Source organism: Erpetoichthys calabaricus, chromosome 4, assembly GCF_900747795.2.
Source record: "Erpetoichthys calabaricus chromosome 4, fErpCal1.3, whole genome shotgun sequence".
Classification (NCBI taxonomy): Eukaryota; Metazoa; Chordata; class Cladistia; order Polypteriformes; family Polypteridae; genus Erpetoichthys; species Erpetoichthys calabaricus.
In genome coordinates, this window is record NC_041397.2 from 156958117 (window position 1) to 156985804 (window position 27688).

The 27688-nt window shown below is 38.6% G+C and overlaps 1 protein-coding gene and 1 long non-coding RNA gene across 2 annotated transcripts in view; one reads left to right on the forward strand and one right to left on the reverse strand.

Moving 5' to 3' along the window:
• synj1 (synaptojanin 1) overlaps positions 1-27688 on the reverse strand; it is a 540854-nt gene that overhangs the window by 496399 nt on the left and 16767 nt on the right. The window contains 1 exon segment of the mRNA XM_051926623.1: positions 24859-24945. Coding sequence (XP_051782583.1) covers positions 24859-24945 — 87 coding nt within the window.
• LOC127527347 (uncharacterized) lies at positions 21378-23557 on the forward strand. Its single transcript, XR_007934644.1, has 2 exons — positions 21378-21897; positions 22856-23557. It is a non-coding gene; the product is annotated as an uncharacterized LOC127527347 (long non-coding RNA).

Sequence of the window (27688 nt, forward strand, 5' to 3'; positions counted from 1 at the left end):
TTGTATATATATTAGATATTATATATATATATATTATATATATCTACATATATATACACATATATATATACATATCTACATATATATACAAATATATATATACATATCTACACATATATACACATATATCTACATATATCTAGACATACATATATACATACATACATTGACATATATATATATATATATATATATATATATATATATATAATATATATGAATGGAAGAGAAGGTCTGTGATACGGTTTGCATATTTGCAGTTGGAGAATCAAAGGCAATATATAGCAACGGCGTTGCGATGTTCCTGTACAACAGGAACGCCGTCAGAAGAAAGGACGCACTATCTTTGATATATGCACATACTAAATCGACAGGACACACATTCAACTGGGACAACGTGAAAGTAAAATTTAAGGCCAGTACAAAAAGCGCCAGAGAGTTTGCCGAGTCTTGGCTATCAGATGAAAATGCCATCAACAGACACTTGGACATAAACCCAGCATATGCCAATTTAAGAAGGACATATGCACTTTAATTTAACGATACCCCCCCCCCCCTTTGATCATACGGACTTAGTCACCTCCACCCACCCCCCACTGAATGTGTTGCTATATATTGCCTTTGATTCTTGTAAGTCTAAGCATTAACCTCTGATGAAGACCCCTGACAGGGGTTGAAAGCTCAGGAATAAAACTATTTTATGATACGTGATTCGTTTTTTCTCCCTTTGTGGATCTCCAACTGCAAATATATATATATATATATATATATAGCAAATGAATGTGAACCTTTTGTAGGGTCTGTCCCTGAGTCTTATTAATTGTCATTGCGAAGCAGAGCCTTAGTGGAAATTGTAGGCGTTTGAATTGAAATGGGAGATCAGAGGGTATAACGGGGATGCGAGGAATAAAAACTCTCTCCCCTGAGCCACCGCCAGTAAAAATAGTTGCCTGAATGAGGTTCTTTTGCAGACACGTCACCTGAAGTCTCGTGCCGTCACAACGTTTCAGTGGCTGTATGCAAATCCACAATCGGTTTCATATTGTTTTCTTACGTTAGCAATTAGGTAATGTGTTTTTTGAACAGGTTTGATTATTGAAGTGATCACTCCTGTTGCGTTCAGTCAGTTCACGTGAGCCGCTCTCTTGTGTGATGTTGCGATGTCCACGGGTTTATTTAATGTTAGCTAAGACCCGGCAGTTAAAAGTTTCTCGCTACAGCAATTTTAACTCAGTCACAAAGTGATCCAAACGGTCGTTTAAACCTCGTGTCTTCTCATTAAACTTGTATCTCGCGAATATGGCATTGCGAAGGGCAGCGGGTCAGTTCACGTGCTTACATGGGGAGGCGTGATGACGCGATATATTTTGATATATATGAAAATACCCGCGCTTCGCAGTGGCGAAGTACTGCTTTAAAATTTTTATAAGAAGAAAAGTAAACCTTTTTAAACTGAGGGAAAATAAATCAATAATTATTTGTTATGGATCTATTTGTATAGCACGTTGTCAGTTCTCCCCTCTGGTTGTAATATGACGAAGCTGTGTGCTGAGCTTACTGTTGAGCATGCAACATACAGTTGGCCATGTGAAAAGCAGTCCTGCCTCAAATCAATGCCAACCTTGTGTAGGGTCTGTCCCTGAGACTTATTAATTGTCATTGCTAAGCAGAGCCATAGTGGAAATTGAAGGCGTTTGAATTGAAATGGGAGATCACAGGGTATAACGGGGATGCGAGGAAAAAAAACTCTCTCCCCTGAGGCACCGCCAGTAAAAATAGTTGCCTCAATGAGGTTCTTTTGCAGACACGTGACCTGAAGTCTCGTGCCGTCACAAAGTTTCAGTGGCTGTACGCAAATCCACAATCGGTTTCATATTGTTTTCTTACGTTAGCAATTAGGTAATGTGTTTTTTGAACAGGTTTGATTATTGATCACTCCTGCTGCGTTCAGTCACTTCACGTGAGCCGCTCTCTTGTGTGATGTTGCGATGTCCACGGGTTTATTTAAAGTTAGCTAAGACCCGGCAGTTAAAAGTTTCTCGCTACAGCAATTTTAACTCAGTCACAAAGTGATCCAAACTGTCGTTTATACCTCGTGTCTTCTCATTAAACTTGTATCTCGCGAATATGGCATTGCAAACGGCAGCGGGTCAGTTCACGTGCTTACATGGGAGGCGTGATGACGCGATATATTTTGAAATATATCAAAATACCCGCGCTTCGCAGTGGCGAAGTACTGCTTTAAAATTTTTATTAAGAAGAAAAGTAAACCTTTTTAAACTGAGGGAAAATGAATCAATAATTATTTGTTAAGGATCTCTTTGTATACCATGTTGTCAGTTCGCCCTCCCAGTTCTAATATGACCAAGATGTGTACTGAGCTTACTCTTGAGCATGAAATCTAACGTGGTTTGTGCCCTTCAGAATGAAAACAGTTTGCATTCACCTTTTTAAAAAAAGGCGAGCTTTTAAGCCTGAGAAATCACCCCGTAAATGCACACGTTTAATTGCACGTGTTAATATCTATGCTTACACAGTATTAAAAGACACTGAACAACGGAGACTTATTAATTGTCATTGGTAAGCAGAGCCTTAGTGTAAATTGGAGGCATTTGAATTGAAATTGGAGATCAGAGGGTATAACGGGGATGCGAGGAATAAAAACTCTCTCCCCCGAGCCACCGCCAGTAAAAATAGTTGCCTGAATGAGGTTCTTTTGCAGACACGTGACCTGAAGTCTCGTGCCGTCACAAAGTTTCAGAGGCTGTACGGAAATCCACAATCGGTTTCATATTGTGAATTTCCCATTGGGATTATAAAGTATCTATCTATCTATTGTTTTCGTACCTTATCAATTGTGAAATGTGTTTTTTGAATAGGTTTGATTCATTGAAGTGATCACTCCTGCTGCGTTCAGTCACTTCACGTGAGCCGCTCTCTTGTGTGATGTTGCGATGTCCACGGGTTTATTTAATGTTAGCTAAGATCCGGCAGTTAAAAGTTTCTGGCCACAGCAATTTTAACTCTGTCACAAAGTGATCCAAACTGTCGTTTATACCTCGTGTCTTGTCATTAAACTTGTATCTCGCGAATATGGCATTGCAAACGGCAGCGGGTCAGTTCACGTGCTTACATGGGAGGCGTGATGACGCGATATATTTTGATATATATCAAAATACCCGCGCTTGGCAGCGGCGAAGTACTGCTTTAAAATTTTTATTAAGAAGAAAAGTAAACCTTTTTAAACTGAGGGAAAATGAATCAATAATTATTTCTTAAGGATCTCTTTGTATATCATATTGTCAGTTCACCCTTCCGGCTGTAATATGACCAAGCTGTGTGCTGAGCTTACTCTTCAGCATGAAATCTTAACGTGGTTTGTGCCCTTCAGAATGAAAACAGCATTTACCTTTTTAATAAAAGGCGAGCTTTTAAGCCTGAGAAATCACCCCGTAAATGCACACATTTAATTGCACATCTGTTAATATGTATGCTTACACAGTATTAAAAGACACTCAACAATTAACGTCATTTACCTTCGTTCCCGCATTTGACTCGTGCTGTAAATCTCTTCCTTGTTTTCACTTCACGTGATTACGTAGGAGGCGTAAAACGTGATGACGTGATACGTGACTCCGCCTCCTCCATTAGACTATATGGACAAAAAACAGGTTCCAGTTATGACCATTACGCGTAGAATTTCGAAATGAAACCTGCCTAACTTTTGTAAGTAAGCTGTAAGGAATGAGCCTGCCAAATTTCAGCCTTCTACCTACACGGGAAGTTGGAGAATTAGTGATGAGTGAATCAGTCAGTCAGTCAGTCAGTCAGTCAGTCAGTGAGTCAGTGAGGGCTTTGCCTTTTATTAGTATAGATATATAAAGGAGAGTTGGGATCCGAGAGACTGTGTTTGTGTGTTTGTGGAGGGATGGAGAGTTAAGGCGGGTGTTGGAGTCACGTGATCATCTCCCCTCCCATTCACCTCATTTCATTCACTTCATTTTGCTCCAAGCTGAGCTCCGCAGCTGGCGCGGTCTTGCTGTTCTTGATTTGCTTTTCACATGGCCAAGTATACGTCGCATGCTCAAGAGTAAGCTCAGCGCACAACTTGGTCATATTACAACCGGAGGGGCGAACTGACAACATGGTATACAAAGAGATCCTTAACAAATAATTATTGGTATAATTTCCCTCAGTTTATTATTTAAAATTTTAAAGCAGTACTTCGCCGCTGCGAAGCGCGGGTATTTTGCTAGTCTATACTAATAAAAGGCAAAGCCCTCACTGACTGACTCATCACTAATTCTCCAACTTCCCGTGTAGGTAGAAGGCTGAAATTTGGCAGGCTCATTCCTTACAGCTTACTTACAAAAATTAGGCAGGTTTCATTTTGAAATTCTACGTGTAATGGTCATAATTGGAACCTGTTTTTTGTCCATATACTGCAATGGAGGAGGCGGAGTCACGTATCGCGTCATCACGCCTCCTACGTAATCACTTGAACTAAAAACAAGGAAGAGATTTACAGCACGAGTCAAACGCGGGAACGAAGGTAAATGACGTTAATTTTTGAGTGTCTTTTAATACTGTGTAAGCATACATATTAACACGTGTGCAATTAAACGTGTGCATTTACGGGGTGATTTCTCAGGCTTAAAAGCTCGCCTTTTATCAAATGCGGGAACAAAGGTAAATGACGTTAATTTCTGAGTGTCTTTTAATACCGTGTAAGCATACATATTAAAACATGTGCAATTAAATGTGAGCATTTACGGGGTGATTTCTCAGGCTTAAAAGCTCGCCTTTTATTAAAAAGGTAAATGCTAACTGTTTTCATTCTGAAGGGCACAAACCACGTTGGATTTTGTAATAATAGTTGATTAGTAAGGTCTATTAAGGGATACTTACAGAATGATTAGTAATGCCTGTGAATGCCGATGCAAGTAGGAGAATGGGTGTGAACTAAAGAACGATCAGTAACTTGTACAGTAAATGTTTGTAAAGTCTGTCTATTAAAAAGTTATTATATCTTTCAATCCTGTGTATTGATTAAACTACGAACCTAACAAGATCACTACATGATGTCAGAAGTGGCGGATTGGAAGAGGAATCTGAAGAAGAGGTTCAGCCTTTAAACGAGTCGCGTGTCTGTGAGTAACCCGAAAACGTTATCAGAAAGTGCTAAGACGTTCTAGCAAAAGAGAAAAAAAAATATGTTAGGATTACAGCCCCCACCAAATCTCCAGTTAAAGGGAAATGTAGCTGAAAATTGGAAAAGATTTAAACAGAGATTCGAGTTGTATCTTGCTGCGATTGAAGCAGATAGGAAAAGTGAAAAAATGAAAGCGTCTATGCTTCTACATGTAATTGGCGAAAAGGCGCTAGAGGTGTATAACAATTTTCAGTTTGAAGAAGATGGAGACAATATGAAATTGAACAAAATAGTTGAAAAATTCGAAACGTATTGCAACCCAAAGCGCAATGTGACGTTTGAGCGCCACATGTTTTTTAACATGTTTCCAGAAAAGTGGAGAAACAATAGACCAGTATGTGACGGAATTGCGTAATAGGAGCTGTTCTAAGAAGAAACCGTCAAGACATCAAAGGACCAATCTCTAATCAGAACACTAACACCAGCGAAACAAATATTAACGAGAAAACAAGTATAAATCAGGAAAGAACATCTCAACTGCAAACACAATTAACCAGAATATCAAAATATCAAGTAAAACCACCAGAACAACTCATTGAGACATGTTGAGGATTAAAGGAACATTTTCTATTAAGAAATGCTGAATTCCTTTAACAGCTGTGCTTTTTATACATAGTTTGAATGCTGGATGTATGCCTGAAATGTTCTGGATAGTTCAGTTGTTTGAAGTGATAAAGAATTAAACGTGTGCATTTATGGAGTGATTTCTCAGACTTAAAAGCTCGCTTTTTATTAAAAAGTTAAATGCAAACTGTTTTCATTCTGAAGGGCACAAACCACGTTAGATTTCAGCCGTTAAACGCGCAAAAATGTCGGTAGATAATTAACCAGATAAATAAGCGCAACATATTATCAGTTGTATTGTATGCTTACAATACATATAGAAATGTGTTAATCGTTAACTAATAGTATCGGATAGTGTTTTTCGACTTGCGCCTTGATTTAAACGATTCTATGTCTTATTGGGTTTCCATAGCTTATTGTCAATATCTTTACACCACTTTTTAAGACTTATTGACTGAAACGGGCTTTCATGAAAAAACTTAGGGCTTTGCTACAAGATACACCCTCCACAAGTTAAGGAAGTAAAAATAAAAGGTATATATTTCTGTTTTATTTAAACCTTTTAAGTTCGTATGCATAGCCCCATTTGGCTGTTTTAGGTTTTTTTTTTTTTCTTCAGTAATATTTAATCTCCTTAAAGAAAAACAACATATGCATTTTACTTTTTTTTGTATCTCTTTAGTAATATTTTAGTGTAAAAGGATAACGAGTATTTAAACCTTTTATGTTACTTTATAGTTATTTTACACAATGTTGAAAAATGAATAAGAAAGCTACATATTTTGGCAGCTGCTGCTTTAATTTTCAATGAAATGAAAAAAGCTCTCCAAGAGAAAATCTCAATGAAGAAGAAACAGTTTGCACTATCTAAAAATGAGAAACCCTCATTTATAAAGGTTTGCTGCAGATGACTTAACTGAAAATAAATGAATAGTTCCTATGTGTATAATACATATTTATCTATTTGACTTATGCCTTTATTCCAGCAACTTGCAACATCTAAGGTACAATTTTTTACATTACTTTGTTTTTTTGCAGCACAGGCAGGTGAAGTGACTTCCTCAGTGTCACACAGTGGTGTCAGTAGCAGGATTTGAACTGACAAGCTCCAGGTTTGCTTAAATATTACTGAAGAATGAAAAAAAACGAAAACGGGCAAATGGGGCTATGCATACAAATGTCCATCCATCCATTATCCAACCCGCTATATCCTAAATACATGAGCCAATCCCTGCCAACACAGGGCACAAGGCAGGAAACAAACCCCGGGCAAGGTGCCAGCCCACCGCAGGGCGCACACACCCACACACCAGGGACAATTTAGAATCGCCAATGCACCTAACCTGCATGTCTTTGGACTGTGGGAGGAAACCAGAGTACCCGGAGGAAACCCAGACAGACACGGGGAGAACATTCAAACTCCACGCAGGGAAGCCAACTGGCACCTTTCACTGCACCACCATACTGCCTGCATACAAACTTAAAAGCTTTAAATAAAACAGAAATATATACCTTTATTTTTACTTCCTTAACTTGTGGAGGGTGTATCCTGTAGCAAAGCCCTAAGTTTTTTCATGAAAGCCCCTTTCAGTCAATAAGCCTTAAAAACAGGTGTAAAGCTAAACTTGCAGCACCGCTAATCAATTACACTTGCCTAACGCCTCTCCTAAGGGGACATACTGTGGGATCTGGGCATCCTTCAAAGCACCAATCACAGGCCCGATTAGAAAGCGGGAAGCTGTGATTTGTCGTCTCCCTCCCATGTAACAATCACAGCCCGTGTTACAACGCACTATGTATGTATATATGTATATGTGTATGTTTATGTATGTGTGTATATGTATGTGTATATATATGTTGATATGTGTATACATATATATATATATATATATATATATATATATATATATATATATATATATATATATATACAGTGGTGTGAAAAACTATTTGCCCCCTTCCTGATTTCTTATTCTTTTGCATGTTTGTCACACAAAATGTTTCTGATCATCAAACACATTTAACCATTAGTCAAATATAACACAAGTAAACAGAAAATGCAGTTTTTAAATGATGGTTTTTATTATTTAGGGAGAAAAAAAATCCAAACCTACATGGCCCTGTGTGAAAAAGTAATTGCCCCCTTGTTAAAAAATAACCTAACTGTGGTGTATCACACCTGAGTTCAATTTCCGTAGCCACCCCCAGGCCTGATTACTGCCACACCTGTTTCAATCAAGAAATCACTTAAATAGGAGCTGCCTGACACAGAGAAGTAGACCAAAAGCACCTCAAAAGCTAGACATCATACCAAGATCCAAAGAAATTCAGGAACAAATGAGAACAGAAGTAATTGAGATCTATCAGTCTGGTAAAGGTTATAAAGCCATTTCTAAAGCTTTGGGACTCCAGCGAACCACAGTGAGAGCCATTATCCACAAATGGCAAAAACATGGAACAGTGGTGAACCTTCCCAGGAGTGGCCGGCCGACCAAAATTACCCCAAGAGCGCAGAGACGACTCATCCGAGAGGTCACAAAAGACCCCAGGACAACGTCTAAAGAACTGCAGGCCTCACTTGCCTCAATTAAGGTCAGTGTTCACGACTCCACCATAAGAAAGAGACTGGGCAAAAACGGCCTGCATGGCAGATGTCCAAGACGCAAACCACTGTTAAGCAAAAAGAACATTAGGGCTCGTCTCAATTTTGCTAAGAAACATCTCAATGATTGCCAAGACTTTTGGGAAAATACCTTGTGGACTGATGAGACAAAAGTTGAACTTTTTGGAAGGCAAATGTCCCGTTACATCTGGCGTAAAAGGAACACAGCATTTCAGAAAAAGAACATCATACCAACAGTAAAATATGGTGGTGGTAGTGTGATGGTCTGGGGTTGTTTTGCTGCTTCAGGACCTGGAAGGCTTGCTGTGATAGATGGAACCATGAATTCTACTGTCTACCAAAAAATCCTGAAGGAGAATGTCCGGCCATCTGTTCGTCAACTCAAGCTGAAGCGATCTTGGGTGCTGCAACAGGACAATGACCCAAAACACACCAGCAAATTCACCTCTGAATGGCTGAAGAAAAACAAAATGAAGACTTTGGAGTGGCCTAGTCAAAGTCTTGACCTGAATCCAATTGAGATGCTATGGCATGACCTTAAAAAGGCGGTTCATGCTAGAAAACCCTCAAATAAAGCTGAATTACAACAATTTTGCAAAGATGAGTGGGCCAAAATTCCTCCAGAGCGCTGTAAAAGACTCATTGCAAGTTATCGCAAACGCTTGATTGCAGTTATTGCTGCTAAGGGTGGCCCAACCAGTTATTAGGTTCAGGGGGCAATTACTTTTTCACACAGGGCCATGTAGGTTTGGATTTTTTTTTCTCCCTAAATAATAAAAACCACCATTTACAAACTGCATTTTGTGTTTACTTGTGTTATATTTGACTAATGGTTAAATGTGTTTGATGATCAGAAACATTTTGTGTGACAAACATGCAAAAGAATAAGAAATCAGGAAGGGGGCAAATAGTTTTTCACACCACTGTATATATATATATATATATGTGGATGTGTATATGTGTGTGTATATATATATATATATATATATATATATATAGATATATATATATATATATATAGATATATATATATGTATATGTAGATATGTATATAGATGTATATATGTATATGTATATATGTTTACATAACCTCTTTAACACACTACTTCTCCGCTGCGAAGCGCGGGTATTTTGCTAGTACAATTATAAAACTGATCATCAATCTTTGGCCTAAGCTGTTCTGGTACCAAGTACACTACTAAGCCATCTTATGTTCAAACATGGTGTTTGTCATGGACAAACCCGACCTGGCACAGAAATCCAATAGCAAAACACCACTCAGATTTAGATTAGACAGGTCACTTCTCCAAATAATACCTTTCCAGGGTGTCATGTGTGTTGAGGTATCTCAACAAAACTATGGGGTAACTAGCTGGGACCTTTCCAGGATTTCCTCCTGGCACTACAAAAAGACCTGGGGCCTCATGTAAAACGCCGTGCGTAGAACTCATACTATAACATGGCGTAAGCACCAAAGCGGGATTGTGCGTACGCACAGAAAAATCCAGATGCAGGAATCTGTGCGCACGCATACTTGCACGTTCTTCCACTACATAAATCCCGATCAGTGTGAAAAGTAACGCACGTGCACGCGCCTTCTGTTCCGCCCCAACTCCTCCCAGAATTACACCTCTTTGAATATGCAAATCAATATAAATAGCCTTCTGTGAAAAGACAATGGGAAAAGCACAGGGGAAAATATAACAATTTCAGCGAATACCAAGTGGAGGCAAAGGAAAAACATACTATTTGTTGGTTTAAACAGTGGTATAATCAACAAAAGGAAGTTGATCGAGTGACAGAGTGTCGGAAAAACTCGAAAGATCAAATTCACAAAGTCGCACAGTGCCCGAAATAAAAAAGAAATCACATATCAAAGTCGCCGTGAAAAGGCAAGTCGTAGCCCACCGTCTGAGTGTCATATGAAAGTGTATTAGGGTACAAAAAAAAACATAGGCACCCAGTGGGGAAAAAAGCACGAAATGTCAACTTTAATCTCGAAATTTCCACTTTAATCACGTAGTTTATTTTGCCATTAAAGTAGAACATCATTGCCATTAAAGTAGAACATCATAAACTTCATCTTAAAATTGTTTATTTTACTAGTTTCTCAAGTAGCATGTTAAATGCTTTGTTCTGTGTTTGATCTTCTATGTGCTCTGTGTGTGTGAATCACTACGTGCTTCCGTTCTTTCTCTTTCTCCGACAGGACACAGAATGCATTACATTCGAGATATTACAGTACTCTGAATAATTAAAATACTGAGATGTATACGTGATATCATTTTCATGATGATAGGAATGAAAGCATGTTATTAAACATGGGAACACGGTGGCGCAGTGATTGTTCATATCTCACGCAAGAGGCTTGCTGCACCATGTGTGACCTTCGATGAAATAATTTATTACAGAAGTACTGTCTCTTTCAAACGTACTAACCTCCAATTCCTGTCCATACTTTTCTTTCTCCAATCACCACACAATCAGCTCTGTAATAGACGTTAAGCCATTTGTAAGCTTTGAACGCCGATTCTTCAAAACTTTTAAGGAACATTGAAATATCTTCGTAGTACATGTTTAATTATTCTATTCGTCTATCCTTCCAGTGTCGCGTCAGCACCAGCAAGAATACAGCGCAAGGCAGGAGCTATCCTTGAACTAGCTATACGCTGCGGCACCGTGTCCTCACATGTTTAATTATTAACAATACAGATTATTTAAATGAAGTTAAAGTTTTATCTGTATACTATAAGCAACATATTTTGCTGCATTTCATCTTAAAATGATATTGTCATCATAGGCGCTTTATAAAGTGGCGCAGGTTGTGCAATATTATAACTGTAATGTAAGTTTACAATGAGGTGATTGTACTTATAAGTACAAACAGTTCTACAAGGAGCACTTGATGGACTGATTGAGTGCGTTTATAGTTCTTGGGATGAAACTGTTTCTGAAACGCGAGGTCCGTACAGGAAAGGCTTTGGCGCTTTTTGCCGTGGTTGAGGTAGTGTGTACTTGAAACTGTATACCGATTATTCTCTTTCCGATCATCTGCTGCTGTGATTCACACTCAGATACAGTGATATAAATACTCCGAGTGGTGCAGTGAGAGTAATATGGAAAAAGATGATCCGCAGTGGCAACCCTTAACGGGAGCAGCAAAAAGAAGAACAAGATGCAGTGAGCGTAACAATGCTAAAGCAGTTATGGTATTTGGAATACTATGGCTATTCCCTGGACCATTATATTGCTACATGTTAATTACAATCAGATGCATTACACTAATAAACAATATGCAGTTAATTTCAGTGTATTTATAAAGCCGCGTCAGGAATGTGGAGCTAAGAAAGAATGGATGAGCACACAGGAACAGTAGTTTGACCATTCTGTGGACCATTATATTGTTACAGGTTAATTGCAATCAGATGCATTAAATTTAGGAACGATATGCAGTTAATTTCAGTGTATTTGATAAAGCCGCCGCCGTGGATGTGGATACAAGAAAGGGTAACCACACAGGAACAGTAGCACTGCTTTGACGCTAGGTGCCGCCAGTCTGCAAAACTGAGCGGAGAAATTGCGTACGCCAAGGTATGAGTTACCGTGGAAATGTGCGTGGCTTTACACCAAGTTTAGGTTTTATACATCGCGATTTGAGCGTGGAAAGGTTCGTACGCAACATTTCTGTGCGTACGCACCATTTATACATGAGGCCCCTGGTAATCCAAGCTGCCTTTGAGTGCATAAGCACATAGTCAGTAAGAGTCCTCCTCTACATGACTTTCAGTTGCACAGAGGTAGCCCTCTCATTCTTGGGATAATCACCAACATGGTATCAACCAGGCAGGGGCACAATAAAAACTCCACAACCACTCAATGACATTCAACCTGGGCAACTCCAGAGTAGAGTAAAGAAGAGTCCAGCCTCTTTCGAGAGGTTTGGTTCCAGAACCAAGCAAATGGGTGCATATAAGCCCAGTTATATCTACTTGGTAGTTTTTCATTAATTAATCTAACAAATTTGAACATTTAATATATAGTAATATAAACAAACATTAACACATGCACAACAATGACTGTCTGAAAAACAGAACTTAATTGAGTTAGTCATTCAGTCAGATCACTAAAAAACACTTGAGAAAGACAAAAGGGACATTGAATAGGTATAAAATAAAATATCAAAGGCAGCTTAATTATTTCTTAAAAATGTAACATTCAAGACTTTGTAAAACACTCAAACACCCTCAGGTGAACGTTTAAACACTCTCTCAAAAATTCCACCGGCATGGCCATATAGGCGAGTTCCTTAACAGTAATCATGTCATAAATGTGAGCATGAACAACAATCACTAGCAGCATAGCTTGATAGATAGGATTTTTTGATAGAAAACCAGCTGCCAGCTACTTCACTGGTATTGGCCAGTTATTTTTGAAGGGAAAAAAGTGCAGTAACTAATTGTTCCTTATAACACAATGTTGACTACCCAATATATTTTGCCATCTATTTTACTCTGTTTCAGTGGACAGCTCAAAATGCACAACTTTGTTACTACACTCTAAGCTTTAATTTCCAAAAAAATAAGATGCACTTTTGGCAAGTGCCCCTTGTTGAAGGAACAAGGGATGGAGTTAAACCTGGTCTTGCTCCTTCCATGCAATGCAGCATTTGGTCGAGTCAAGCCAAAAATCAAGATTTTTATTTTTTCTTCTTAGTTACTACCCTAAGTTCTTGTCAATAAGCCGCGGCTTATCTAAGGAAAAAAGTTGTAAAAATGAAAAAATAGAATATTGGCTTATACATAAGTCCGGCTTATACATCCATCGCGGGGGTTGCGTTCCAGAGCCACCCGCGAAATAAGAATATCCGCGAAGTAGAAACCATATGTTTATATGGTTATTTTTATATTGTCATGCTTGGGTCACAGATTTGCGCAGAAACACAGGAGGTTGTAGAGAGACAGGAACGTTATTCAAACACTGCAAACAAACATTTGTCTCTTTTTCAAAAGTTTAAACTGTGCTCCATGACAAGACAGAGATGACAGTTCCGTCTCACAATTAAAAGAATGCAAACATATCTTCCTCTTCAAAGGAGTGAAGCAAACAAATCAATATGTCTGTTTGGCTTTTAAGTATGCGAAGCACCGCGGCACAAAGCTGTTGAAGGTGGCAGCTCACACCCCCTCCGTCAGGAGCAGACAAAGAGAGAGAGAGGGAGAGTTTGTTTTTCAGTCAAAAATCAATACGTGCCCTTCGAGCTTTTAAGTATGCAAAGCACTGTGCAGCATGTCTTTTCAGGAATCAGCTTTACAAAAGATAGCAACGTGAAGATAATCTTTCAGCATTTTTAGACGAGCGTCTGTATCGTCTAGGTGTGCAAACAGCCCCCCTGCTCAATCCCCATACGTCAGGATCACAGATAGTCAGCGCAAGAGAGACAGAAAAGTAAGCAATCTAGCTTCTCAGCCATCTGCCAATAGCGTCCCTTGTATGAAATCAACTGGGCAAACCAACTGAGGAAGCATGTACCAGAAATTAAAAGACCCATTGTCCGCAGAAATCCGCGATATATATTTAAATATGCTTACATATAAAATCACAATTTAAATGACCGCTACGCGCTCGTGTTGACTTGGCGACGCCCAGAGCAGAAAGAACGCGCTCCGGCCGCTCCAACCGCGCCATGCGGGGAGTGAGAGAGACGGCAATATCTCACACTCTCTCCCCCCTTAAAGAAATTAAATGGGCGCGAGTGAGACCACTGACCTCCCTCCCTTCTATTAGTTATAGGTTATAGTACGTTCGGCTTATCCATGAGTCCGGCTTATCTATGATACGATTTAATTTTAAAAATTCGTATGATTTTTGGTCTCCGGCTAATACATGAGTCCGGCTTATAGACAAGAACTTAGGGTACTTTGTACAGAAGCCCGGAACCACTTGAATATAGGGGAGAAAAAAAATGTAGGGCTGCTGTAGAAATAAAATTTTTAATTGTGATTAATCAAGCTGTATATTAATTGCAATTTTTCATATTTCCTTCATGCATATTAATACTTTTATATAAAGCTGAAATAATTCAGCGATTAATTTCTAATAAGGTTGTCTATAACTGCGTAATATACAAGTCAACTCTGCAGCTTTTTCCTGGAGCAGAACAGTCTTTAGATTAAAAAGGTGTATAAATTAAATAAAACAAACTTATGTTAATCTAGGTTATAATGTAGGCTACAGCATTTAACAGACAGTTAGCAACAACAACAAAACATCATGTCTTCTCTGGGGGAAGTGTGAGTAAGGTGTAAGGAATTGAGCAATTCCACTTTTTGTCATCTGCTCTTTAGCTGCTTGAACATGGGCAGTACCTGCACCATGCAGTTTCAGGGCAATCTGTCTCACAATCAGACCTATACCTCTTATAGCCTTTTACATTTCATGGACAGACTTGCATCAGCAGACATCATTGCATATAGTGTCTTGTTCTGGATGTTTCGCGGTTCTTTTTTATTCTTTTTCAGTCAATGTGTGAAAGCAGCATAACAGCAACAATGATGTTGATGTGCAATCTCATTTAATGCTCACTGCTTGGCCATCCGCAACGTTAGTGCGACACAAAAATGAAACTTATTCACCACCCCATTATAATTGGTTGAATTTTAACTTTTTCTTATGTTATTCTCTGCACTTTAAACAGCTAGTGTATACATGAAACGAGGTGTGCGAAAATATGTCAAATCATGTCCTTTACTGATTTAATATGGTACACTGTATTTTATGTTTCAATATATAAAGGGACAAGTGATAAATCTACTGGTTTGTGTGGATGAAGACCATTATCAAGAAACACCACAAGAAATGGTCAAGTGCTATTAATAGGTTTGAAATTATTTAGTACTGCTTCATTAAGTGTGAAACGCAATCAGATTCACAAGATTATATTACACATTTAGGGGCTGCACTACACAATGTAATCGTAGACATTTTTAATGCATTAATTGCACATTAAAACTGATTAATTAGCAGCACTGAAAAAGAGTATGAGTACTACACACCTAGTAAATAAACTATTTAGTATGTACCAATAAATAAAGTTTTAGTGTACCAATTAATAAATATACAGCAATCCCTCGCCATATCGCGCTTCGACTTTTGCGGCTTCACTCTATCGCGGATTTTATATGTAAGCATATTTAAATATATATCGTGGATTTTTTTGCTGGTTCGCGGATTTCTGCGGACAATGGGTCTTTTAATTCTGGTACATGCTTCCTCAGTTGGTTTGCCCAGTTGATTTCATACAAGGGACGCTATTGGCAGATGACTGAGAAGCTACCCAACCACAGCGCGTATTACGTATTAAATAAAACTCCTCAAATATATTGTGAGTACAGGGGCTGTTCGCACCCCTAGAGGATACGGCCGCTCCTCATAAAGCGCTGAAAGATTACCTTCACATTGCTCCCTTCCTTGCTGGGCTTACATGTGGCTGCTTTGTCAAGCGATATGCTTCCCGCACGGTGCTTCGCAAACTTAAAAGATCAAACAGCATGTATTGATTTTTGATTGTTTGCTTTTCTCTCTCTCTCTTTCTCGCTCTGACATTCTCTGCTCCTGACGGAGGGGGTGTGAGCAGGGGGGCTGTTCGCAACCCTAGACGATAGGGATGCTAGTCTAAAAATGCTGAATGATTATCTTCACATTTGTCAAGCGACATGCTTCCCGCACGGTGCTTCGCATACTTGAAAGCTCAAACGGCACGTATTGATTTTTGATTGTTTGTTTTTCTCTGTCTCTCTCACTCTCTCTGACATTCTCTGCTCCTGACGGAGGGGGTGTGAGCAGAGGGGCTGTTCGCACACTGGCCTAGAGGATAAGGACGCTCCTCTAAAAAATGCTGAAAGACTACCTTCACATTGCTCTCTTTCTTGCAGCTGCTTTGTCCAGCGGTGCTTTGCATACTTAAAAGCCAAACAGCCCTATTGATTTTTGATTGTTTGGTTTTTTTCTCTCTCTCTGACACTCTCTGCTCCTGACGTGCACTCCTTTGAAGAGGAAGATATGTTTGCATTCTTTTAATTGTGAGACGGAACTGTCATCTCTGTCTTGTCATGGAGCACAGTTTAAACTTTTGAAAAAGAGACAAATGTTTGTTTGCAGTGTTTGAATAAAGTTCCTGTCTCTCTACAACCTCCTGTGTTTCTGTGCAAATCTGTGACCCAAGCAAGACAATATAAAAATAACCATATAAACATATGGTTTCTGCTTCACGGATTTTCACCTTTAGCGGGGGTTCTGGAACGCAACCCCCGCGATCGAGGAGGGATTACTGTAAAGGCATTTGTCTTCTACATCAGTTGAGCACTGACTTTATTAGGTGGGGCTGGACCTTATTCAACTCCACCCACTCCACATCCGACCTTTTAAAACCAAAGCATCTCCAGACAACAGACATGGCTCCTTTTTAACAGTGTCATCGTGTTCAACTGTATAATCTGCTACAGCTTCAGTTTCGGAATGTTCTCTGCCCATTTTCACCACTTAAAAGCTCCACTAACGCATGTACTCAGTTGCATGCATGTTTAGCAGTGTAGCAGTGAAAAAGATCCCACCTTAAACAGTTTCCCGCTGCGCCACATTCCGAACATTGTTTAGGCTATTTATACCAGTATTCCGGTACAGTGGAACCTCGGTTCACGAACGTCTCGGTACACGTACAACTCGGTTTACGACCAAAACGTTTGCCAAACTTTTGCCTCGGTTCACGACCACACACTCGGAATACGAACAAGCCAGTTTCCCTTTCGGTTTGTGCGACGATGATTTTTCGCACCTGTTGCATTGTTCTCGGTCAGACGTGCATGCTTGCATGTGCGTGCGTGCTTTCGCTGTGAACTCTTTGTGCTCTATTTCATTTCCCTTCCGGTTCGTGTGCACCAATTACTGTATTTAAGCACGTGTTCAGCCTCTCCCTGTTCATTGTTCTCAGTCAGACGTGCGTGCTTTACCTGTGAACTCTTTGTGCTCTACAGGATTTCATGTGCTTCTGCAGTTAACCATGGCTTCTAAGCAAGTGAAGAGTGGTGAGAAGAAAGTGTTGCAATGTTACTTTTCTCTTTTTTTCAAATGTTTACTTTGTTCCATGTGCTTAAAACTCATTTAAAAAGAGTGTTTACAGCAATCGGGCTGTAATGCTATTAGCGTGAACTCCTGCAATGTTACTGTTTTGGTTGGCTTTTAAATAAAGTTCGGATTTGTTCAAATGTTCCTTTTTTCCCCCCCTGTGCTTAAAACTCATTTAAAAAAAAAAAAAAGTGTTTATACAACGATCAGATTGTAAGGCTATAGCGCGAACTGCTGCAATGTTACAGAGAGAGAGAGGGCTCACATGCTTCTGAGAGACAGAGGGGGAGGGGGCTCACGTGCTGCTGAGAGAGAGAGAGAGAGAGCGAGGGGGGGGGGGCTGGGGAGGCTCGCTTGCTGCTGAGAGAGAGAGAGAGAGAGAGCCTGCGCGTGCAGCTGAGCAGGGAGCCTGGGTGTTTATGTCAGTGTTATTCAAATGTTTTTACATTAGTTTACTATTACACTGTGCATTCTATGGTGTAATTAACTATATTTGTGCTTAAAAATCTTTAAAAAAAATATATTTACATACAGTTCGTACGGTCTGGAATGGATTAATTGTATTTTCATACAATCCTATGGGGGAAATTGTTTCGGTTCACGACCAAATCGGTTCACGACCAGAGGTTTGGAACGAATTATGGTCGTGAACCGAGGTTCCACTGTATAAGGAAAATTGAGAAAGTACAAAAGAAAGCAAGTACGGTAATTCTGGGACTAAGAGGTATGAGCTATGAAGAAACACTGAAGGAGGTTATCGTTTTCAGTTTAAATAAATGGAGATGAACTGGTGATGTGATTGAAGTGTTAAAAATTCTGAAGGCAATGGATACCAACTGTTTCTTGAAAATAAAGTTTTTTTTAAACAATTTATTTATAATTTACAATACAAAGAGGCAACATTTGCTCAGAACAAACATATACAGGGGTGGGCAAAAGGAGGTTTACAGTTATTCATATGGAAAAAGACATGCAGCACTAGATTATGATTATTACAATAGTTTTATTAAATTTATTAACTCAAAAGAATGTCACAATGGTATAGTGCACTTAGGTACAATCTTGTAAATGCTCAAACTACCTAAAGAAAAACCTTAAGTAAGGATATGAAATAATAATTAAAATAAGTAATACTACAAGAATACACTTTGTGTTTCACAGACTTACAATAATAAACCTAATTTTGCCCACTCCTGTACATGGAAATTCCATGTTCTCACCCTGTCCACAGGGGGGGGGAGGGAGAGAGAGAGAGAGAATGAGAGAAAGAAAGATTAATGAAATTAACACCCCTTACCCCATCCAACCAACAGGACTAAACTTAAAACATTTATTTCAACCAACACCTCAAAATGCATAAAGCTCCAGATGAAATATACAATATATCACACTATGCACCCTACTGTGTGGATACTGGGATTTCACACCCTTAACTACTGTAAACTATTTTTAAGCAATTTAGATTGTTTACATTGGGTGAAAACTGGTTGTGTTGAAGGTTTAAAAGCCTCATTTACACAAGTTGATTGGTTAACTTCCTCTCCACAGCAATAAGCAGTTGTAAAACTTATCCAACTGTATGCCATATGGAATAACGACTTGTTTATTTAAAACAATACTGCTTCATCCTCGCAATATCAACTGCACTGTATTCTGAAGGCAACTGGTTTCCATTCTTTAAGTTAACAGTGGCAGACAATTTTCAGTAACTATACTCGTTTACTTTAAGACTGCCTGTAGTACTAGGGTGTTGTACCATGTTAGCCATTATGAATGTAGAGAAAAGCCAAGCAAAATGACACCTTTTATTGGCTAACTAAAAAGATTACAATATGCAAGCTTTCGAGGCAACTTAGGCCCCTTCTTCAGGCAAGATGTAATACAGAGACTGGAGTTCCCTGTGTTTATATACACACTCTAGGACAAGAAACACCATTGGTAAATCATTAAATGAGCAATTTTAAATGTAAAAAATTAATAAATTAACCCTAGCCTGAATGAATCTAACAAGAGAGAAATGAACAATGTATTGTCAAGATCTCTGGATAAGATAACTGTCCAACAAAGTCTTTTGAAGTTTGTAATGTGTTTTTTCAAAACAATGTGGATGTGTAGACAGGTTGTCTGTCATTCTGAAAGATGTAAACAATCCTCATATCTGGCCATAAAACTCTTCTCTCTATTCAATCCATGTTGTAAAGTATTAAATTTTAGCATGAGTTTAACTTCCCATTCTTTTCTCTTTTGCTGTGTTTTGAAGTTGCCCATAAGCACTGTGACTTTAAAGTCCCTCTCACAGTGTCCATGGCTGTTGAAGTGGGCCGCTACAGGAACATCTGTGTTGCCATGTTTAATTTGGAACCTGTGTAATTTCATTCTCTGACGGAGTGTTTGTCCAGTTTCTCCCACATAGAGTGCAGTGTCAGGACATTTCATGCAGAAAATTAGGTAGACTACATTAGATGATCTGCAGGAAAATGATCCCTTTATGTGATGTTCAAGTCGGCAGTGTGGTATAATTATACGGTCTGTATCATAGATGTGGGCACATGTTTTGCATCTTTTCTGTAGGCATGGAGATGTGACATTTTCTGTTGGTTCACTTAGGGAGCTTCGGACAATTAGTTGTTGAAGGTTTGGTGGTTGTCTGTATGCCAGGAGGGGAGGTTGAGGAAATACATTTTTCAGTGTTTGGTCATTGTTTAGTATTGGCTGAAGTTCTTTTATAATTTTTCGAAGTGTTTCAAGATGTGGGTTGTTGGTGACAACAAGGGGGATGCGGTTCTTGCTGTCTTTGTTTTTATATTCCAGAAGGTTGTCTCTGGGTATGGCAGTAGCTCTTCTTATTTGAGTGTTTGTTGTTTTGGGGGTGTAACCTTGTCTGATGAAATCTTGTCTGAGCTCCTGCAGTTGTTGATCCTGGTCTGTCGGGTCTGAGCAAATACGATTGTACCGTATTGCTTTGGCTGAAAATAATGGAGCGCCTTATATGCTTGGGGTGGAAACTATCACTTTTCAGGTAGGTCCGTCTGTCTGTCAGTTTGTGAAAAACAGAAGTTACAAGGGTGTTGTCTTTCAGTTGAACGGTGGTGTCAAGGAAGCCGACTTCTGTTTTTGAGTAATTCAGCTTCAGCTTTATGTTGAGGTGAAAACAATTATAATCATTATGAAAATGGAGGAGGTCCTTCTCACTGGCAGTCCAGTTTATGAAGATGTCATCTATGTAACAGAGATACAACATTGGTTTTACGATGCACATTGACACAAAATCTTCCTCCAATTTTGCCATAAATAGGTTTGCATAGTGAGGTGCAAACCGACAGCCCATTGCAGTCCCCATTGGTTGCAAGTAGCAATCTTGTCCAAAAGAGAATAGATTATGTGACAGAGTGAATTTTATCATTTCTATTACTGACTTTGTGGGTAAATCATGTTGTTTGAGGTACATTTCACATGTCAATATGCCATCATCATGGGGGATATTTGTGTAAAGTGCCTCAACATCCATTGTGGCCAGTAAGGTTCCCTCAGGTAAGGGGCCTAAAGCAGACAGTTTTTTTAAGAAGCCAGTGGTGTTTAAGATTGCCTTAAAGGACTCCAAAAGCAGCTTATTTAGCCAGACAAAGTTTTTGCCTCTAGACCACAGGTGATGACAAGTATGAGCCAATCAGAGTGTAATTAACATAATCAATAACAAAACTACAGACAGCAGACCTCTACACATTTCTTATGTTATTTTTTTATGATTAGTCTTTGATTCAGACATACAATTTCTACATTTTACTCCTGTTGACTAAGATCATAAAGTACATCAAAATATGGAATAGAAATCTCTCCTTTAATGGTAAACTCTTAGACCATATGTGTCAAACTCAAGGCCCGCGGGCCACATCTGGCCTGGCGTGTAATTATATCCGGCCCTCGAGATCATTTTATATATTATTGTTATTAATGGCCCGGCGATATGAAGCGTTGGTAACACAATAAACTACAGATCCCATAATGCAGCGCTTCAGCTGCCTTGCCGAACACTTCCCGCGTTAATCAAGTCTAGCTTATGATGCTGCAAGTTACTGCGAAGCTAGCCCTCATGATGCCGAAGAGAAAAGTTGATTCCGAAAACATAGCCTTTAAAAACCGATGGGAGGCCGAGTATATGTTTACTGACATTGCCGGTAAACCCGTGTGTCTCATTTGTGGAGCTAATGTGGCTGTAATTAAAGAATTTAATCTAAGACGGCACTATGAGACAAAACATCAGGATAACCTGAAAGACCTGAATGCAAAGCAGAAGATACAGAAAGCAGAAGAGTTAAAGAAGAATCTGACACTTCAGCAGACGTTTTTTACCCGTGCAAAATCACAAAGTGAAGCTGCTGTGAAAGCAAGTTTTATCGTGGCAGAGGAGATCGCCAAATCAGCCAGGCCATTTACTGAGGGAGAATTTCTGAAGAGCTGCATGATCAAGGCGTTTGACGTCTTATGTCCAGACAAAAAGCAGATGCTGGCAAATGTAAGCCTGAGTAGAAATACGATTGCTGATCGATTTTGTGAGATGGCCACTGATTTAAGAACACAGTTGAGTGAAAGAAGCAAAGACTTTATTGCATACTCTCTTGCTGTGGATGAAAGTACTGACATGACTGATACTGCACAGCTGGCCATCTTCATCCGTGGAGTGGACTCCAATTTGCGCGTTACAGAGGAAATAATAGACATTAACTCAATGCACGGGACAACGACTGGAAAAGACATTTTTGAAAATGTATGTCAAAGTATAACTGACATGAAACTGCCCTGGGACAAACTTATTGCACTTACAACTGATGGAGTACCATCTATGTGTAGTGAAAAAAGTGGACTAGTGGGAAGGATGCAAGTAAAGATGCAGGAGGAGAACTGTACTGGTGAGTTAACGGCATATCACTGCATCATACACCAGGAAGCACTATGTGGCAAAGTCCTGAAGATGGACAATGTAATGAGCACTGTAACACAAACCGTAAACTTGATCTGAGCTAAAGGTTTAAATCACCGGCAATTTCAGTCCTTTATGCGGGAGATAGATTCAGAGTTTGCTGACATTCCTTATCATACAGAGGTGCATTGGCTAAGTCGGGTAAAAGTTCTCAACAGAGTTTTTGAGCTCGGCAACGAAATCTGTCAATTCATGGACAGTAAAGGAAAAGACTCCACCAATTTTAGGGATGAAAAGTGGAAATGCGAGTTGGCATTTCTGGCTGACATAACAGCTCATCTCAACGCCTTAAACCTCCAGCTCCAGGGACGTGACCGCATGATCACTGACATGTATGATGCAGTGAAGGCATTTCAAGTGAAGATGCTTTTATGGGAGACACAAATGCACCAGTGCAACTTGCCCCACTTTCCCTGTTGCCAAGTAATGTTGAACCAAGTCGGCACAACGGTGTTCCCAAATACGCATTTTGCTGATAAACTGAGCGCACTGCGTACTGAGTTCGCACGGCGCTTTGGTGACTTTGAAGAACAAAAAAAGAATTTTGAGTTGCTTCGCAACCCATTTGCCGTCGATGTGGAAACTGCACCTGTGCAGATTCAGATGGAGCTGATTGAGCTGCAGTGTAATGGCACACTGAAGGCAAAGTACGATACTGCAGGGCCCGCACAGTTTATTCACTCCATTCCCGCAGAAATGCTCCAGCTCCGTCTACATGCGGCTCGAACCTTGTGCATGTTTGGTAGCACATATCTGTGTGAGAAGCTCTTCTCAGTGATGAAGACTAACAAAATAGCGCACAGGAGTCGTCTCACTGATGAGCACCTGCAGTCCATCCTGAGAATCTCCACAACACAGAACCTCACACCAAACATAAACGAACTTATTGCCAAAAAAAGATGCCAGGCATCCAGCTCTGATAAAATGACATAAGAGCAAAGACAACTGAATGATTTGATTTGTTATTGCTGAAAAGCACAAATTTTATTTATATTTCCAGGTTTTGTTATGCAGCATGTTCATATTTTGAATTTGTATAATTTTGACAGGATATATTTTATGGAGAGCAAAATCTTTTGGGATATTTAAAATTTAAGTTTGTTTTTTATATAAAATGACATAAGAATAAAGAAATTTGAATGTTTGTTCTTTTAACGTTTACTTTATTTCTAACTTGTATAATTTAGACAGGATATATTTTTATGGAGAGCAAAATATTATAAGTTATTTAAGGTTTGAGTTGATTTATTCCGGAATAATATTCCTGTCTGTTTTTATTCATATTTATGTTCAAAAAAGTTAAGTTTTAGAAGTTTTAAAAGTTTAGTTTTAGTGTGTTCAATAAATGTTTATCCTGTTCGGTCCGCGACCTAAAGTGTGTTTTAGATTTTGGCCCCCTGTGCAATTGAGTTTGACACCCCTGTATTAGACAATAACACATTTTCAAGCATACCTCCAAATGTTCAAGGAGCTTCAATTATGATTTTGCAAAGTTAAAATTTGATCACTATCAGTAGAGTATTTCGCATATTGGTGGTACAATACAATGGCTCAATCTGTGGATCTGCGTGCTGCTAAATGTTTTAGTTTGAATATATACAAACTATATGTCTCCTCTTGGGTGAACAGAGAGTGATCTGGAAAATCTATCCAAAAGAAGTCTTATTTTGGTTTGCCTATATGTGGGAACAATCAGGCCTATAAGGGACATGTGAAAATGTTTCCATCATTTTCCTTTTGTGTGTGTTAATTTTTTGTTTGTTGCTCATTTGCCAAGCACTACTTTCTGAAAAATGGGTGGGAATAATCTAATGTAATTGTATTTCCCCAAACAATTGACTTCAGATTTTATCAACTCACACCATAAAAAGACATTGAACCAGTTTAGGTTACCTGCTAATGACAGTTCAATTTAGATAGATAGATAGATAGATAGATAGATAGATAGATAGATAGATAGATAGATAGATAGATAGATAGATAGATAGATATTGATTATTTATGACTATCTATCACTTCATCAAGTGAACATGTAAGTGGCAAACATCAGATTTAAAGGTAATTAAAAATTAATTAGACTGGACACCAGTATACTTATAAACAAAAGTCACACATAGCCACATTCACTCTCCCAGTAAAGTCATCAGTTAGCCTTATAAGCATTGTAATTGTAATGTATAATGAAGTTTTTAGCATCCATGGAAGGTCCTTATGGGTATGAAAAAATGTAATAAACTCTAAGACACTTTTCACATAGGGGATTAAAATATTGGAGTTGTCAAACAGCAGAACTGACCATTTTACTACCATACCCTTTTTTATTACCAGACAAATATAAAAACTGATAAAGTTAAAACTTACCAAGATTAAGTCGTAAAACACCCAATACTCCATATACATCAAGTATTTTTGTGTACATGTTTTTAATAGCGTCTTTTTCTGCAGCAGCTGAAAAGTAAACAAAATAATATTTTAAAATTAAGTCTGGAACAGATCAGATCAACAACTGTCCCACAAGCAGTGAGGAACATCAGTAATTTAAACATAACACAGATTTACAAGTGAAGGAGGTTAATTTACAGTTAGGTCCATAGGTATTTGGACATTGATGAAATTTTTGCGTTTTTCTCTCTGTATACCATCACAATAGATTTGAAATCAAGCAATCAAGATATGACAGAAGTGGTTTAACAAAAGTAGTAGACATTCTGCTGAAGCATTTCTTGTTGGGGTATTAAGGTCTGCTTGAATTTCTCTCAGCAGCAAAATAGCAAGCAGTGAATGCTTAAAATGAGCAACTATTCGCCTCCAAATGGCAACACAGTCAGAGATGCTTCTCTGGCTCAATAAGTCTTCATTTAAGGCAAGCTGCAAAGTGAGCCATGCAGCTTAAACATTTAATGCCACTTTCTTCCATAGCTTTTGCCATATTGTCAGCATTGTTACGAAGCACAACATGCACATTACATTTTGAAATGTTCCACTTTGCTAACCTGGAAACGAAAGCTTGTGCGATGAAAGTTGCAGAATGAGAACCAGAGAACTTATTAGCGTGCAACACTACTTCGCGGATTTTCTTATTTCGTGGGTGGCTCTGGAACGCAACCCCCACGATGGAGGAGGGATTACTGTATTAGTTTAAATGGCACTTTTACCACTCGCAATAGGGCGGACACACCGACGTATCGTGTCAACTGGGCAACACAGTGAATGTGGCGTCTATCTATATACAGTTAGGTCCATACATATTTGGACAGACACAACTTTTTTTCTAATTTTGGTTCTGTACATTACCACAATGAATTTTAAATGAAACAACTCAGATGCAGTTGAAGTGCAGACTTTCAGTTTTATTTCAGTGGGGTGAACAAAACGATTGCATAAAAATGTGAGGCAACTGAAGCATTTTTTTAACACAATCCCTTCATTTCAGGGGCTCAAAAGTAATTGGACAAATTAAATAACTGGAAATAAAATGTTCATTTCTAATACTTGGTTGAAAACCCTTTGCTGGCAATGACAGCCTGAAGCCTTGAACTCATGGACATCACCAGATGCTCGGTTTCCTCCTTTTTAATGCTCTGCCAGGCCTTTACTGCAGCGGCTTTCAGTTGCTGTTTGTTTGTGGGCCTTTCTGTCTGAAGTTTAGTCTTCAACAAGTGAAATGCACTTGTTCCACTGAATTAAAGCTGAAAGTCTGAACTTCAAACTGCATCTGAGTTGTTTCATTTAAAATTCATTGTGGTAATGTACAGAACCAAAATTAGAAAAAAGTTGTCTGTCCAAATATTTATGAACCTAACTATGTCTATGAACTGTTTGCTTTCCGACGTAGTGTAAATAAAGTAAATTCATCTCACTGTGGTGCATATTCCGTACGCAATACCATGTAACACATTATAATTCTCCTGCTTTGCGTGAATATACCCATGCCACTGAAAAAAAGACGTACAATTCCATGGTCCACTTCAGATGCCAGAGAAAAGTGTACTTCAAGGACGTCTCAAACACTAAAGCACACACAATCCAAAGTGGACGAACTTACAATAAAATGTGAATCAGAAAACTGTTTGTTCTATTGCTATATTCTGTTTCTTTCATTTGGGAAATTATAGATATGCGGGCAAAGCCGGGTACTCCTGCTAGTGTGTGTATATATGTAATATATACTAGCAAAATACCCGCGCTTCGCAGCGGAGAAGTAGTGTGTTAAAGAGGTTATGAAAAAGTAAAGGAAACATTTTAAAAATAACGTAACATGACTGTCAATGTAATTGTGTTGTCATTGTTATGAGTGTTACTGTCATATATATATATATATATATATATATATATATTACATATATATACATACATCTACATACATCTACATATACATATATACATATACATATATACATATATATATATATATATATATATATATATATATATATATATACATACATATACATACATATACATACATACATATACATACATACACTAGCAAAATACCCGCACTTCGCAGCGGAGAAGTAGTGTGTTAAAGAGGTTATGAAAAAGTAAAGGAAACATTTTAAAAATAACGTAACATGATTGTCAATGTAATTGTGTTGTCATTGTTATGAGTGTTGCTGTCATATATATATATACATATACATATACACATATATTACTGCCTTGTGCCCTGTGTTGGCTGGGATTGGCTCCAGCAGACCCCCGTGACCCTGTGTTCGGATTCAGCGGGTTGGACGATGGATGGATGGATGGATGGATGGATGGATATATATATATATATATATATATATTATATATTCACGGTATTCGTAGTCTGTGTCACAATCTGATCGTATGGGTGGTTACCTACTGTCAAATAAACGAACCACACGCCGTGGCGCAACGTTAGGGGCATCGCCTCTGGCGCTGACGTCCGAGGTTCGATTCCCGAGAGGGAGTGCAGTGGAGTGTGTACGCCTGATGAGCCCAGAATGAGAGCGAAACACGTGTCGCGTACTCTTTGCATTTATTTGACAGTAAACTATTTCAACCATATTATATATATATATATATATATATATATATATATATATATATATATATATATACACACACACACATACATACATACATACATACATACATACATACATACATACATACATATATATATACATATATATATATATATATACACATACATACATATACA